The sequence below is a fragment of the Platalea leucorodia genome (assembly GCF_965183815.1).
Source record: "Platalea leucorodia genome assembly, chromosome: 7".
In the NCBI taxonomy this organism is placed as follows: Eukaryota; Metazoa; Chordata; class Aves; order Pelecaniformes; family Threskiornithidae; genus Platalea; species Platalea leucorodia.
This window is the reverse complement of record NC_138829.1, coordinates 42,120,727-42,136,112: the sequence shown is the minus strand read 5'-3', so window position 1 is coordinate 42,136,112 and position 15,386 is coordinate 42,120,727. Positions and strand designations below refer to the sequence as shown.

General features: G+C 35.8%; 1 protein-coding gene across 1 annotated transcript in view; it reads right to left on the bottom strand.

Moving 5' to 3' along the window:
- Positions 1–15,386, bottom strand: part of TTBK2 (tau tubulin kinase 2) — a gene marked incomplete at both ends in the record, with an annotated part of 71,791 nt that overhangs the window by 10,414 nt on the left and 45,991 nt on the right. The window contains 2 exons of the mRNA XM_082316851.1: positions 12,896–13,499; positions 14,693–14,904. Of these exons, the coding sequence (XP_082172977.1) occupies positions 12,896–13,499; positions 14,693–14,904 (816 nt within the window). The remainder of the gene's footprint in view (positions 1–12,895; positions 13,500–14,692; positions 14,905–15,386) is intronic.

The window sequence follows — 15,386 nt, the reverse complement described above, 5'->3', positions numbered from 1 at the left end:
CCCTGAACTCTGATTTTCAAAGCCACGTTATACCTTGTTATTAAGGACCAGTACTTTTTATTTTTTTTTTAAACATAGTATCTTCTTTGCAAAATTCATTTGAAATGCTCTGTTCTAAACCCAAGTTCAAGCCAAGTAAATAGTCTTTCTTTGTCATGAAAAAAAGACATACACAGGGACTCTCAATTACATAAAAACTGCTTTTATGCATAATAGCAGTGGGGTCTGGCTACTACTGTTTAGATTAATTCTGAATATTCCTCTCCAATATATCAATTCCAATAAAGGGCCATCATGAAGTATCAGGTAATTCATACATAAGGTCTGCCTTAATACACATGTACGGATTTCAAATATGTCATTTTTTTCTGTTTGTAGCTTGTTCCTATGAGCCGCTGTCTAATTCTAGGTTACTGCTGTGCTATACTTACGCTTCAGTTCTGCTATATACACTATATTTTTGATTTTTTGTAAAGGTAAAAGCATCTTTCATACTCAAACAGCAACACTCTAAAAAGAACCTCCAACAGCACATAAAAAACAAAAGAAAACAAAAAACCAACAAAATTTAGTCTTCCTGACTTCTGATCCTCCAGTCAGACAATGAATCCACCCATTTGTATGTTGTAATAAATTAAATCCAGTTCTATCCAGTTATAAGATTGGCACTGTATTTGAACATGTTGCCCACAGTTCTGTTATGCTCACAAGGGAGAGAATCTGTGAACACTAACATTTCTATGGATGAATCAAATATACCAGAGGAACTGATGAAACCATGCAAATATAATAATTTAATACAAATTCTAATTTCAGCAGGATTAAAATTACTGTACACCTAAAATTTCATTTTCAAACTTGAAATCCAGATTAAAATTTTCTTAAAATCTCTCCTCAGAATTTTCAGGATCTGTTTGAAAGCATTATGGGTTTTCTTATGCCCACAGTGCACTACCACCAAGAGTAGTTGTAATTCACATAAAGAACTAGCAGCTTTCAGTTTGCTTATAAGCATGCATAATAGATATCCTTTAGAGAAGACAGACCTAGAGATAGGAGTCTTATCTATACTAAGGGTCCTTCTCTTTTCTTATAGTGTTTTTTTAATATATTCTCTCCTCTGCACACAAGGTTTTATAGTCACAAGGTTTGCAGACACAAAGATGCAATTAGAATCCAGCTTATCTTTTAAAAACAAAATACCTAAAACTTTTGGCAGCCTCTTATGTTACATAGTTTTGCCTCTGTGAACAGGATTGATGATAAACGTAAAGCACAGCTCCATGAAGTAGTTACAACACAGCTGATTCCATCCAAGCACTCCAGGGATTTACAGTATGATACATGCTGCCAGTAAGGTGCTTAAGCTCCTTACAAATACTTAGAAGGGCACTATCAGTTTATTCTGATTCTGGTTTGGTTGCTAGCCTGGTATTATTAAGGTTGGATACATTAATAAGGTAGCGTCACTTTAGCCAATTTCTGAGCTCTTTGGATATATCATGTTCTGCGTTTAGAAGCTGCCTGAAAGCAGTCAGAGCAGCTATACATTTGTAGCTAGGTAATAAGTAAACACATCTACCTGTGGTTCATGTAGAGCAATAGTGTAGAATTGCCAAATACTAGGAATTTTAATAATAACTTGAAACTGAACCAGTTTTCAAAAATTACATAGTGGTAGCTTAGAAATACTAGACTGCCACTTAGCGTTTGTCCTAATTTTAGTGGTTTCCCTATTTTCCCTATTTTAAAAAGTTCTCTCTCCCTTCCATATGACAGATCTATCTAACCAGGAGAAAATGCTAAGATGCTGATAAATTCTCAAACTCCAAATAAAGAATTTTTTTCCTGAAATTCTAGTTGGACTAGTATCATATGCGATTTTTAACGATAGCAGACAAAAGACAGAAATATATCTTAATTAAGGATTATCTTATGGATGATATTATAGATAATATCTGCAATTATATATACACACAATATTTATTATATTAATTAGATCAATTATACCTTAATTACATGAGAAATAATCATTAGTCCTCAGGCATTATGCTCTGAATTACGTTAAGTAACTATTTATTTCAAGAAGATTACTGTGTGAATTGTCATCATCAACTGTTGACAGCAGAGTTGATCAGCTCTCCATGGGAAATCCCACAGACCATTTAGCTTTCCTGAAACATCTTTATTTATTCTATGCTAATGAAATTATGATGATAGAAAAATGTACTAAATCACATATGCTTGGGAGAAGACTGGCATTTAAAAAAAAAAAAAATTGACCACTTCAAGGACAGACAACAGATGAACCATGTGGTTACGAATTTTGGGAATCTTAAAAGTACTGTGGATTCCAGAAAACATGAACATTAAAAACAATTAATAACTTTTTATAGAGTTTTTTCCTACGCTATCAGTGTATGTGGACACTATTACCACAGCTAATTTATTGTCCTGACCTTCACTATGACTTTTCTGCTGCTTCTCATAGAGAAGCCTGCAGAGGGAGAATGGCCAAGAGGGTTCTGTGACTAAAAATGGATGTTCTCTCTACAGGCAACACATTATTTGAAAAAAATTAAGAGGTTCATACTGACTGCTTGTCCTAAACTGTTAATTCCTTAATTTACAGCTTGGAACGTTTCCATTGAAAGCACAGCTAACCTAACATACTGTAACTTTTAATTCTTCTTTACACCAAAGGCAGATGTGAAAAAAGCACGCTTGAAGAATTTCTTTCCTTCAGAAAAAAGACCCTACTAAGCCTCAGAGGCAGCATTTAGATTTCTACGTACAAAGCAATTGCCTCTGCCACTTGGATAAAAGCACAAATAAAACTTTTTACTTGTTTGCATTAAAGAGTGTGTAGATGAAAATTGTTCAAGAAACATCATTGTCAATATAAAATCCAGTTGCTTAAAAGCCTGGGAGTAACCTGTGAGCTTAGGCGTGTCTTCCAGACATCCTCTTTTTTCTTCCAAAATAACGCTTCCTGATATTCCCCATCCTATGTGGTTTTTGTATGAAAAATTGACATACTCCAGAGAAACTTACTCATGAAGAAAATAATGACACTGTAGCAGTGATCATATGTCGAATGCCTTTCAAGAACCTAACAGTAACAACTCAAAAGAGTAAGAAATCTGAATCTGAGCTTGCCTTGGAATCTGGTCATAAGCATTATCAAACACTTACTTTCACTGATGATGAGTGACAGCTGTAACATCACAGCAACTTAATCTTCAGGCTAAAATTTATTGGAAAATTAAGTTATTAACAGTTACTCTGTCATGAATGAGATGGTATAACTTACACACATTTTCCCTACTTAACAAAATCAAATCTACTGTATATGAAACAGTTCCAGTAGCTGTGAACTGAACTAACTCCTTGAAATTTCTACCTTGATTAAACCCAATGCTGTAAATGGTATTTAGCAGCCTCTTGGGAAAAACCTAACTTAAACCTCATGCTGACTCGATATAGTTTCTATCAGGATAGGCAACAGGGGACATAACAATCCTGTAAACCCTGAAATCAGAACCCTTTTTGCTACAGCCAACTTTAACCATGGCAGCAGTAAAAAACCAGACTCACTGTACAGAGAAAAGCTTTTCCCTCTTTTCCTTACAGGACGCATCTATTTGACAATGTATTATGTCTTGAAACTGAAATTCTGAAGAGGATTTTGGACAAATTCCATTCCTGACATTTTTAATGGAGAGGTACAATGCTAAACCAGAGTTTTAACTAGCTGAGTTCTAAAGCAATTCTAATGCACATGACAACTTCAAATTAATGCCAGTGACAAATTAAAAATAATTTTAAAAGAACACTGTAACAAGAGAGGAGCATCTTTGGGGTTTTGTTTGTTTATGTGTGGTTATAAAAGGGATTGTTAAATGTGAAAACCAATGTAAACGTTCATCTCTTGCTATTGCAGACTAGTGAAACCTGCCAAAATTACTTCAGAAAAAATGGCAAAATTTACAACATTTACGTGCACTCCTGGCTCATAAACCTAAAACATCCAAAATAAAATGACAATTATAAGGGATATGCATTCTTTCTCTAAATACCCCTTGAACATGTCAAGAAGTCTTACCTTATTCTTCCATAGGTCCCTGAATTCCAGTGAGATGCTTAAAAATTAAGGTAAATTTTTCAACTCAGATCAGTATATTATTTCTCATCTTGGATATGAATATGAATATGATGGTTTGCATTTCCATAGCATCTTGTGTGGGGAGATTTCAGAGCATTTTGTAACTAATAATATAACTATAAAACAATTTTTAAAATGTTGCAGTAAGGTAGATTGAGAATATTAAGACATAAGAGAAAATATTTGTGTAACTGCCAACTAATTCCATTTGCTTAACCTGAGAGACACAGATTATCCTTCCCTAACACAACGAATAACCACAAAATCATTAAATTAAAATTAGCCCTCTTGTACATGTCTCATGAAGCACATCAAAAAATGAAACTATACCAGAATGACACACAAAACTGGAATCCACCTTTGTTAAGGGCTGAATCTTATTGTATAGCAGCCAGTTTAGAAGTATTCTAGATGGCTGCTGTGGCTAGAAAAGGCGTTCACTATCTTATTGAAGAACTAGAGCTGAGAAACCATAGAGATCAAAATCTGAGGTCACTGATTTTGACTGTTTCTCAAGACACAGTTACACATTTAGCACAATGTCTACCTAAGCAATCTCTTCATACACAGTCCTGGCCAGTAGTTGCTGCACTCACATCACCTTTTCCATTGACCTCACACAACACACCCTATGCAGTTCTCTAATGAGCAGAGTTCCAAGAACTTATCTGGCTGAAAAATTCACAGAAAGAAAGAAAAAGGTTATGTTTCAAGAGGATTTGCTGTACAATTTGACCATGCTAGAGAGGAAAAGGATGCTAATAGCACTCTGGCCCCACTCTTCAGATTCAAGTACAGTCAAAGAATTCATTCTGGTTTTTGTCGGCTCTAATGCTGCCAGACTCTTTCTTTATGCTGCAAGTTGAATAACTAAGGAGAGTTGAAGCAAAATACTCCAATTCTCTTCCATAATATCTGTACGGCAAGAGAGGAGTTCTCTTTATCGAACAAATAAAGGTAGACCTACATCCTATACCCTCTCTGCATTAGTGAGCAGAGAATATACAGAAATTTCATGACCTCCTCCATCTGATGCCAAACTAGAGGAAGGTGGGTTACAGTTCCTGAACCCTCACTCATCAACAATCAGGAAAGAAAATCCTTTTGCTTGATTTCAGGAACAAATGTATCATCTTTGTTTTTTTTTTTTTTAATACGTGAAAATAAATTCAACAGCACAGATCCCTGACTTCTGCAACTCATTAGTTATGAATGCTGAACCAAATTGTAAACAGCAGGAAATACACAAAAATAGATCCAGTACCAAATATTTATACAGAATAATATAGAATGACATTAAAATTCTTTTTAATATTTAACTGGAGAAAAGCTTTAGGTTATTAACATGCAAATTCATCTTTCATACTGCTGAAACTTGTAGCTTGGTAAGTACCTAACATTACTGCATTGTAGAAAAGAGAAGGACTTGCAAAAGTATTTCAGTTCTTCAGTGAGCCATAAAGTACACAAGGCCTTCTTTGTTGGAATGAACTAAAGAACCACATGCTCGTAGTTTCCATAGCAAACGAAAAACTGGAAATTAAATTCTCAACAGAGTCAGGACTTTCAAAATCACAGCTTGAAAGGGAACATAGCAGTCATGGACTTACCAGGTAAAAAGAAAGAAGAGGCTGAGAACGCTACATATAATCCTCACTCCACTCAGCAGCAGCACGTAGCACAATACCAATTCTTTTTCACATGACAAGAAAGTGTATCACTTTGCAGCCCCTATTAATATTGCAGCTGTATTCATTTGTTGGGTAGTAAGGAAGCCAGAGAAGACCCTCTGTGCCAACCTACTTTCTTTGAGTATTGTTATCAGTTTGCTAATTAAACCTGCAATACACTCTGATTTGAAAATTTAAATCGTAGATATACAGGCAAAAAAAAAAATTTAGGTCATTTTACATCCTGGGATACAAACTGATCCTGAAAAATACTGAAGTTTAACTTTTAATGAGTTAATTTCTCCTAAGTCCTTTTCCCTAGTCAGTACATCAGTCATCATAAAGAAGATGGTATTTTGGTATCCCATCAAGTTCACAATAATGAACATTTGGGAGCTACTGTTTGTCCATTTCCATATATCGAGCACAGAACTATTTTTTTATATTCAGATAAAAAGCAGCCAGGAGTTACAGGAAAAAATCACTGCTTTTTGGGTTAACAGACAAAATGCTGACATAAGTACACTAGCTACTTTGTTTGCCTTGTTATCACTCACCACTGATCCTATGGAAGTTTGAAAGAAGCTAATGTTGATGGATTACTTTTAATATCAATACTCCTGTGCATGCTTCACTGAAAAAAAAAAATAAGTCTTTCACATAGAAATATTTATACTGAAAAATATGTTGGAAATAAAAGGCAACAGAAAATATAATCTAAATGAAATATTAATGATAAAATGATGATGATATGTTACAGTCTTATGCATTAATGCTATGTCATACTGCTTTACCAGTCAATGCAAGCTCATGCTGCTTTGCAAATCTCAATATTTTTGTGACTAATACACAAATTATGGTTAACTTTAATTATGATTCTAAGCCTTCATCTTTTTCATATTATAATAAAACTGGAAATACAAAACTATGAAAAGTCCACTTTCTCTAGTGACATTTTCCATTAGCTATCACCCCTGATAATCCCATCTTTGCTTTCTATACTGCAAGCAGTGGAACAATTAACTAATTGCTCATTCCCCAAGTAGCAATTTGACTATCCCTAGATCCATCCTTCTCACATTAAAACCATTTAAGGTAGTCCAAATTTTAATGTGTGTTCCCAATTCAAAAATCAATCTGGTGCTGATTATAGGAACACATTAAAAAAGACAGATTTTAATCTTTGTTTTGAAAGAAGCAAAAATCTGTTTTCTAGATTTTATAATCCTACCTGTTTCAAAAGAAAACCCCTCTGAGGAAGTGAATCTATCTTCCAGAACATCCATAGATGCTTGGTGCTCCAGACCATAACCTGAATAACTGCTCTTTAAATATTCCTCTCTCTAATTTTACCTCTTCTAAGTGGGACAATATATCTTCCTCATACAGTATTCCTGACTCTATTCCTGAACAAGAACCATCCTTATTCCCTAACTTGATCTTTCAAAATACTTTTTAGGGTGTTGTGTATAGCAGTATGACTAGCATATGCCTTCTACCAGACTGTGCAGAGCAACTGAAAACGTTAAACTTTGCAGATGACTGCTACAATGCAGTCACTTTTATGAAGACAAGGCTTATTCACCTGCTGAAGTTGTGCTTTTGAGATGCGAATGACAGGGGGGAACTTGTTGCCACAGGGAATGGCAGGAAGCTGCCTACGACCAGTTGAGCGGGAGGAAGAGGAGTGGCTCTCAGCTGATTGACTCCTTGGTAAACCAGCCTCTTTCAGAGGGTCCGAGTGGATGGATAGATAGGCTATAGGGCTCATGGTGCGGAGGATGGGACTTGAAATTCTTGGAGTGGAGAAATGCAGCATATGAGATGAGTTGAGCTGTGAGAACAACATGGCGGGGAAGAAAATAAGGTTTAAAAATCAATATTTTAATAATTCTTGTTTATGTCTTGCCTATATGCATTTTCAGAGAAGACCATATTCATAACTCCCTCACAGGCTAAAAGCTGATCATTTAAGAGGTATCTTAAGTCTAATCTTCACATTTTCTATCAATTTTTAAAAACCCAGTATCAAAATCAAAAGTGAGTATCCTTTCTCTAGCTGGCTCCTACCTTCAGTCAGTCAGTCAGTAACAATCCAGGGCAAATTTAACAAACTAGCACAGTCTGTTCCAAGGACATTGCATACACAAACTAGTTGATTGTTGACTGGTCCTTGCAAATGCTTAGCACATCCGTGCAACAACATTGTATGCTGAGAGGACTATATTTTTAGCATATACACCCATTGGGGGCTTTACAAATGTGACTGTACAACTACGGCTATAGCAGTGTATTTTAAGAACCGTAGCTGACAGGATTAATCAGTAAAATTAGTACTAAACAATTTTGATGAAATTTCCCAAATATGGGATTTAACTAGAAGGATACACTGGCCTGGCGAATCCATGAACAACTGCTTCATCTTTAACTACATCATTCAAGCATTTAGAAAAGAGAAAAAAAAGAAAAAAAAAAAACCAACAGGAACTGTTCCAAAATAGTAATTTTAGAGAAAGTACATTTTCAAATTGGTTATTGATGATTCTAATAAACCTATAGCTTTGACCTACAACTCTGAAATCAACTGATTCTTTGCCAGATCTTTTCCAGCGCTGAATAAATATCTGATGGTGACACATCTAAATACCTATAAATGAGATTGCTATATACAGTTTGCAAATCTTTGTTCCAAGTATATTTAGACAAAACCATGAAGAGCAGAGATATAGAAACTTTTTGCAAGCTTCATGAAGGTGAGTTTCTGTTTCCTACCATGGTATTTGCAATTCTAATCTGTATTCCTTGGAAACAGAACACCTATCAAGCATTTCAGTTTCCAAGGAAAAGGTATTTTCAATTGTGTCAATCCTAAAGCTTCAGTTCCCAGAATGCATAGCTGTCTCTCAACTGGAAAAAAAATAGTATTTCCAGCGTCTCATAAAAGCAGCAACTGAGGATAGAAGGTACATGAAACACAAACGACTTAGAACTCAGAAATAAACGGAAATTTAAGAGCAGGTTTTTGATAAAACATAATAGTACCTCAATGTACAAAATGCCAATTTCAGCAATATTTCTAAATAATAAAAATAAGTAGATTCACACAGTCAAACCTCTTCTATAACCATATATATATATATATACACGATATTAGGTTGTTAACCAAGTGTGACCAGAGCAAACTGTTGTTTAATTTAAACTGAAGATGAAAATGGAATGAGCTGTTACATATTGGATCACTTCAACTCCATTATTTCTTCTTTGCTGAAATATCTGCTTGACAAATACATATTGCAAAGTTTTGTGCATGTACTGTAGGGAGTCTACTGCAATTCAATACAAGCACAGTAAATTAATGAGGCCAGGGTCCAACAACACAGCAAGTCCAGCTTTAGGCTCTTAGTACCAGATTAAGGAAAAGAAAAATAGAGCTGTATGATGCAAAGAGCTGCTCCAGTAAAAATTCACCATTAGTCTACATCAGTTCAAATTCTTTTGACAGATTAACTTCATACCAGCAGATATTACAGCAAATCAGGTACTGTCTGTTCTCCTGCAGCAAAAGTCAACATAAAGCCATTATGAAAGCATAAAGTCAGCATCTATACCCTAGCATGCTCTGAGTAGTTCAACAGAAATGTGACCATGTGCCCATGACTGAGCCAGATCAAACCAGTATTTCCTGGTAGCACACAGAATCTGTATTACAACTGGAAAACCATGACTGATAACATGAAAATCAGTTCTCTTACCTGCAGGTTTTTTTCATAATAGATAGCATAATTTGCTGTAATTTTTTTATGCCTGAAACTTGCTCATCCCCAAGCCAATAAGTTACACATTTTTCTCTCTTTCTTTTTTTAGTTCAGGTTTCCTTCCTGAACTGCTACAACTTTACATTCTTATTAGAATACCGATGCTGTGTGAAACAGGTAAGAAATTATATTATCATCAATTACAGAAAATGCATGTACACACACAATTTCAGGAAGAACATTTCTCTACAAATGGAAGGACTGCAGACCAGCAATTTCTTTTCTTCAGGAGGAAACAAAATTATGGGTGAGTATATGAACCTTTAGTTTCTCATACAGAAACATCCTTGCTACTACTTACTACTTAAATAGTGAGCAATAAAGCCCTGAAAGAAATAAAGAAAAAATAAACAAGAATCATCAAAGTAAAAATGAAAAATAAAAACCACACATAAAACAGGAAAACTATTTTATTCATTCACCATTGAAGTAATTGCTTGCATACTTAACAACCTATCAGAATAAGCTCAAAGAACGTAATTCATCATAAATTCTTCTAAGAGATAGTGAAGCAGGTCATGAGAAATTCATGAGAGGTATATTCATAAGCATGATGACCATGAATGCTGACATGTCCTAGAGTTTCAAACCATCTGAAATGAGTAAACTGTTTCAGAAATTATATTAAGCTATTATACTCCTATAATTTCAACATCTATTTTTAACCCCTTTTAGTCTTTAGTCATTTGATTTGAACTTTAGTCATTTGATTTGACTTTAGTCATTTGATTTAGTCACTTTGATTTGAACATGACTTTAGTCATTTGATTTGAACTTGATTTAGTCATTTGTCCTGAACTTACATTCTTGGATCCAAGCCTGCTCTTAGTTACTGGTGCAACATAATTAAATCAGCAGAAAAGTAAAATACGACCCTTTGCCCATTATTTGTATTGTCAGGAAGGCGCTACCTAAGTAAAGTTACTAAAGATCAAAAACATTTGTTCTACAAACAAGGATCACATTCAAAGAACAGTTTCAGGTGGGTAAATGCTTTGAGGAAGAAGGAAAAGGACTCTACCAAACAGTTCCCTAAGGTCACCAGGACTCTGGAATAGAGAGAACTACTGTATGAAGAGGCATATAGATACCCTCTCCCTGTGGAGTGACTAGGACACTCACCTATAAGAACAGACAGGTTCCAGTAGCCACCTCAAGGAACATTTAAGTATCTTTTATGAAGTGGAATACCATCAACAAAGGACAAAAAGAACAGCTCACCCCAAATATCCTGCTAGGCTTTGTTTGGCTTTCAAGGGCTAATGAAGTAGATGGAAGACTACCACAAATTGCCATCACAGTTGGAACAGACACACTACAGAGCCACACTCTGTTCCCAGTTTCTAAATCAGCCAAATAATTTCTATTTTCTTTATTTCCCGTTCAGTTTATATTTTCAATTCTGCATGATCCACCTTCAAAACAGCAAGCTCCTTCCTGCCATTCATCTTGCCCTCACAGCACTACTTGCCCTTCCAGGATAATATAAACCATATTCATTTCCCCCATTTTTGAGGTCATGACAAATATCCCTTACCTGCTTGCAAAACCAAACTAAAATATAATCTCACCCCAGTGTCTACTTCAACCAGTATTTCTGCCAATACATCTTATAATTAATTAACCTTGTTTATAACTATTTCTGCTCCCCTACTCAGAAGCTTCTTCCTTTCCAGATAAAGATATTGTCCATTACTTGCACTGTAGTACATGATATCATCTCTACTTTCAGTTTTAATTAAAATAGCTATTTCCCCAAAAAGAGCCAAGTTTGTATAAAGTGGGATAGTGCATTTGCATACAAAATTGCAAGCTCTTTTTTAACGGCTTTTGAAATAAAAACACCTGATAATTAGTATTTTGTACAGAACTAAGTGTTGCTCTTTCTTGTCTGTTTTACTAAAACTAATATTAAAATACAAAAATTGAACAACTGAAAACAACTGAGCAATTTAAATTATTTTTTCACCTTTACAAGTTTCTAACCCATCAAAAACCCTTTCATGCAACTAATATTTCAACTTAAATCTCAAAAATTTTCTGTTGTTTAACACAGTTCTGTATTTGGAATCACACAAAATCAATCTTCTATAAACTACATAATTCACAAAGTATGATATCTAAATATAATCTTGTATGAAAGATATGATCTTGCACTTTCCATGAGAACCCAGGTGTATTTGAAATTTTACTGTACAGCTATGGTTAATTACATTGAGTAGTTCATTTTCACCGTAAAGGATATTCCACACCTTATAACAACTGAGTAGTTGGTGACAAGTTTCTTTTTCTAATGAGCTCGCTGTAACTTTCATAAGAAGTGGTGATAAGTGAGAGAGAAGTAAAAATCAGGTTTCTTGGCTCAAAGGAGCTTGAAAGAATTGTCCTTTATATCATAGATGACACAATATTTACTGAGAAAAGGGGAGAAATAAAACCAGGAGCTGATTCCCAATCATTTAACCATTAATCTCACTTCTTCCTTAAGTAAAGCCAAAGAAGCCTTTGTTTAGAATCAGTGACAGAGGAGGAAAAAAGTAAATATTCAAAACCTGTGCAAATGAGAATTCTTTAGAAAAGACAGAGAAACACAAAAGGAAGAGGATGCAATGGAAGCAAAGCAATCTGTCTTAGTGAAGAGAAAACTTCGGGAGCAAAGCAGTAGTTGCAAAATTATCTTGGAAGTGAGAAGTAGCAACAATTTATAAAAGCCAACAAGTTGTTTGTATAAGAACCATTAGAAATTTCAAAAGAAACAGGAAGAAACAAAGGGAATTCCAAAAGAAAAACACTACACCAGTGATGGTGAGAGCAAGTAATTCTGTTTCTTTAATTTCAGCCATTTAGGCTTTTCCTGAAACACATGAAACATTGTAGCACACTATTTTACATATTCATTGTAATTTTGTGTTTATGTACTGCAAATATAATAAACATATATTTGCATGTGCATCTCACTGATTAGGAATCACTGGCTACGGAGCTTCTTTATATATAATTATTTTTTTATTGAGGCCAGTTCTGTGGATCATACCTGCAGAACTAATAGCCAGTTCCATGGGAGAATGTAAACACTCGTACAACAGAACATGGAAGATCATTCCTCAAGAATCAAGTCCCATATCTGATGAAACTAGGAATTTTTGCTACACTATTGTATTTTAGTCACTGCCTTTTCCCTTACTATCTCCTCATATAATTCTGAATAAAGAGAGGTTCAATAAAACAGCGACCGTTTCTCTTACCGGCGTGAGTGCTCCTTCTGCTTGAGCTTCCATAGGGCTTGTAGGGGTGGCTGCAAGAAGCTGTCCAGCAGCTCCGGACAGAAGTTCCAATTTATCTGTAAGCTGTTCGGAAGCAGCAGGATGACACTCCATGGCTAGAACAAGCTCCACCCCTGAGGTTTGGTTCTTGGCAAGGACACTGTTCCCTGCCCAGCCACCCTGTCTGGGCTGCTCTTCTGGAGGGGTCTCCTCTAGAACTTGTAGTACCTCTGGCTCTTCATCTGAGGGACTTCCAGTCGTTTTGTGCCCTAAAGCCTCATTTGTCCTGAAGTCCTGCAAGTCCCGTTCCTTATCTATTATCACCCATTCCTTAGAATCAACGTCCTGCCTGGAGGAGCTTAAGTTGACAGCTACAAATCCATTGCTAACAACACCATCAACATGTTCTGGAGAGCTAGCTGACACAGGCTTTGAAGCATCTGGAAGATATTCTTCATCATAGTGCCAAACATGGTCCATGCGGGCAGTCACAGGAGCAGGAATGGGTGTTTTCTGAGAAAGAGGAGGAAGAGCAGCAACAGGAGTCTCTGCCGCAGCATTCAAGTCTTTCTGCATCTTCTCCAAACTTAAGAAAAGAAGTTAATATCTGAATTAGTTAAGAATTAATTAAATAATGTAAACTGCATTTGAGTCTTTTTAAGTAGAGGAAAACTAGATTTATATAAAAATTTGTTGTCATATTTTAGAACAATCTACAATGGTTGAAAGATCCACAATTTGAGACAAGTAACTCTGATGTCAAGTAAAAATGGGTGGATGGTATTAGAAATTTGCACATATTGTAAGTGTAATTGTCATGTATTGTATTGTACTGTAAATGTAATTACCAGAAGGAAGAATAGTGAGTGGATACCAACTCAGTGGTGAGGCTACCACCAGATGTCCACTGTACTTAATTAATGCTACAAAGCAGACACTCAAAGCAGAACAGAAGAAACAGATGTCTCCAGCAGCAGTTAGTAGATGCCTTCAAGAAGAATGTTATTGTTTTGATTGATTCCTTATTTATGCTTTGCATAACTTGCTTCATCAAATTCCTAACCCCCCTATGATGTATTTAAAAGGATTTTGCCACTGTCAGCATCTCAGCTGTCTTCTACTGTCCCCACTCAGCCTCTGCCTTTCAGTCAGACTTCACTGTCTTCACTCCTTCTCCCCTTATTCTTTCTACACATAGGCAACTTGATTGAATCTGTTTTCATACATCTGTCTCTTCTCTACCTTCAAATTACATTTTAAGACCTCTGTCTTCTATCAAGATCATGTTTTCTGTTGGTGCAACACCTTTGGGCGTAACTAAACCTGCTGCATGCAGGTAGATTTCTAACTTTACTTCATAGCTCCACTTCTTGTAAACTGTCCTCATGTCATACAATCTAATCCCATGTTATCTCTATTGAGCACCTGATGTCATCATTCTTATGTAGGATTAGTTACACTGACTGTCAAGAGTATCCCACTGAAGAAAAAAGTAATGAACATCAGGATTACACCACTAGGTCTTGAAATAAAAAATTCTCAAGTGTGGAAGTCCAACTTTAACTGTATATTAGCACTAATCTTTTTTTAAAGAAGCTGCCAAGTGGGGAAATCCATTAATCGAGCAATATTATGAACACAGTAAATACTTCGCTGTAGCTTGCATAAGCATACTTCAGCAGCTCCATTCCTGGTTTTCACAGAGTAGAGGAAAGATGATAGTATCTTAACTACACACCCTGAAGAGATCTAAGCATAAAAATAAAATAATGTCTTTACCAGGTCTCAAGAAATTTATCAGCGTCTGGCTTTGACTCCAACGTCAGACGCTTCTCCAGTTCAAAGCTGTGAATTGAACGTAACTTTCGCACCAGTGGGACATCTCTGTCTAGCTGGGTGGTCTCTGAGCGAACACGAATTGGAGAACCGAGACTTGGTGCATTAAGCATTCCATTCACTGGCCCATGGCTGTTTTCTTCCTCTGTGGCAGCCTGTGCAAAAAGTAAGGTAAAAACGTAACTCACTAGGAGTGGCAAAATAGAGGAAGACAAGGTACTACATGGTGAATACCATCCAGGATTTTAGCCAGTGGTCCTTAAGTTCATGCCATAGTTAAGGTAGTTTAGATATGCTCTTCAGCACACACCTACAACAGACAAAATACTAGTAATATACTAGTACTGAGTAAGTCTGAGAACAGGAGTCTCAAAAACCCAGTAATACACTTAAATTTACTCTGATATTTCAAAACCATCTCTGAAATTTTCTTTAATTATAGTCTGAAACCCAGCACTTGGCAGCATCTTCAGTCTGCTTTACAGTCAAAGGCTCTTATTAAAGAGAAGTTAGTTTCCAAGCTGTCTTTATGATTCTCTGGAGCATATAACACTGTTACACACTAAACCTAGTAGATATTTCTCCGACTTAGAACTATGTTTTAGTCCAACTGTATTCCATCTTGTATACTAGATGG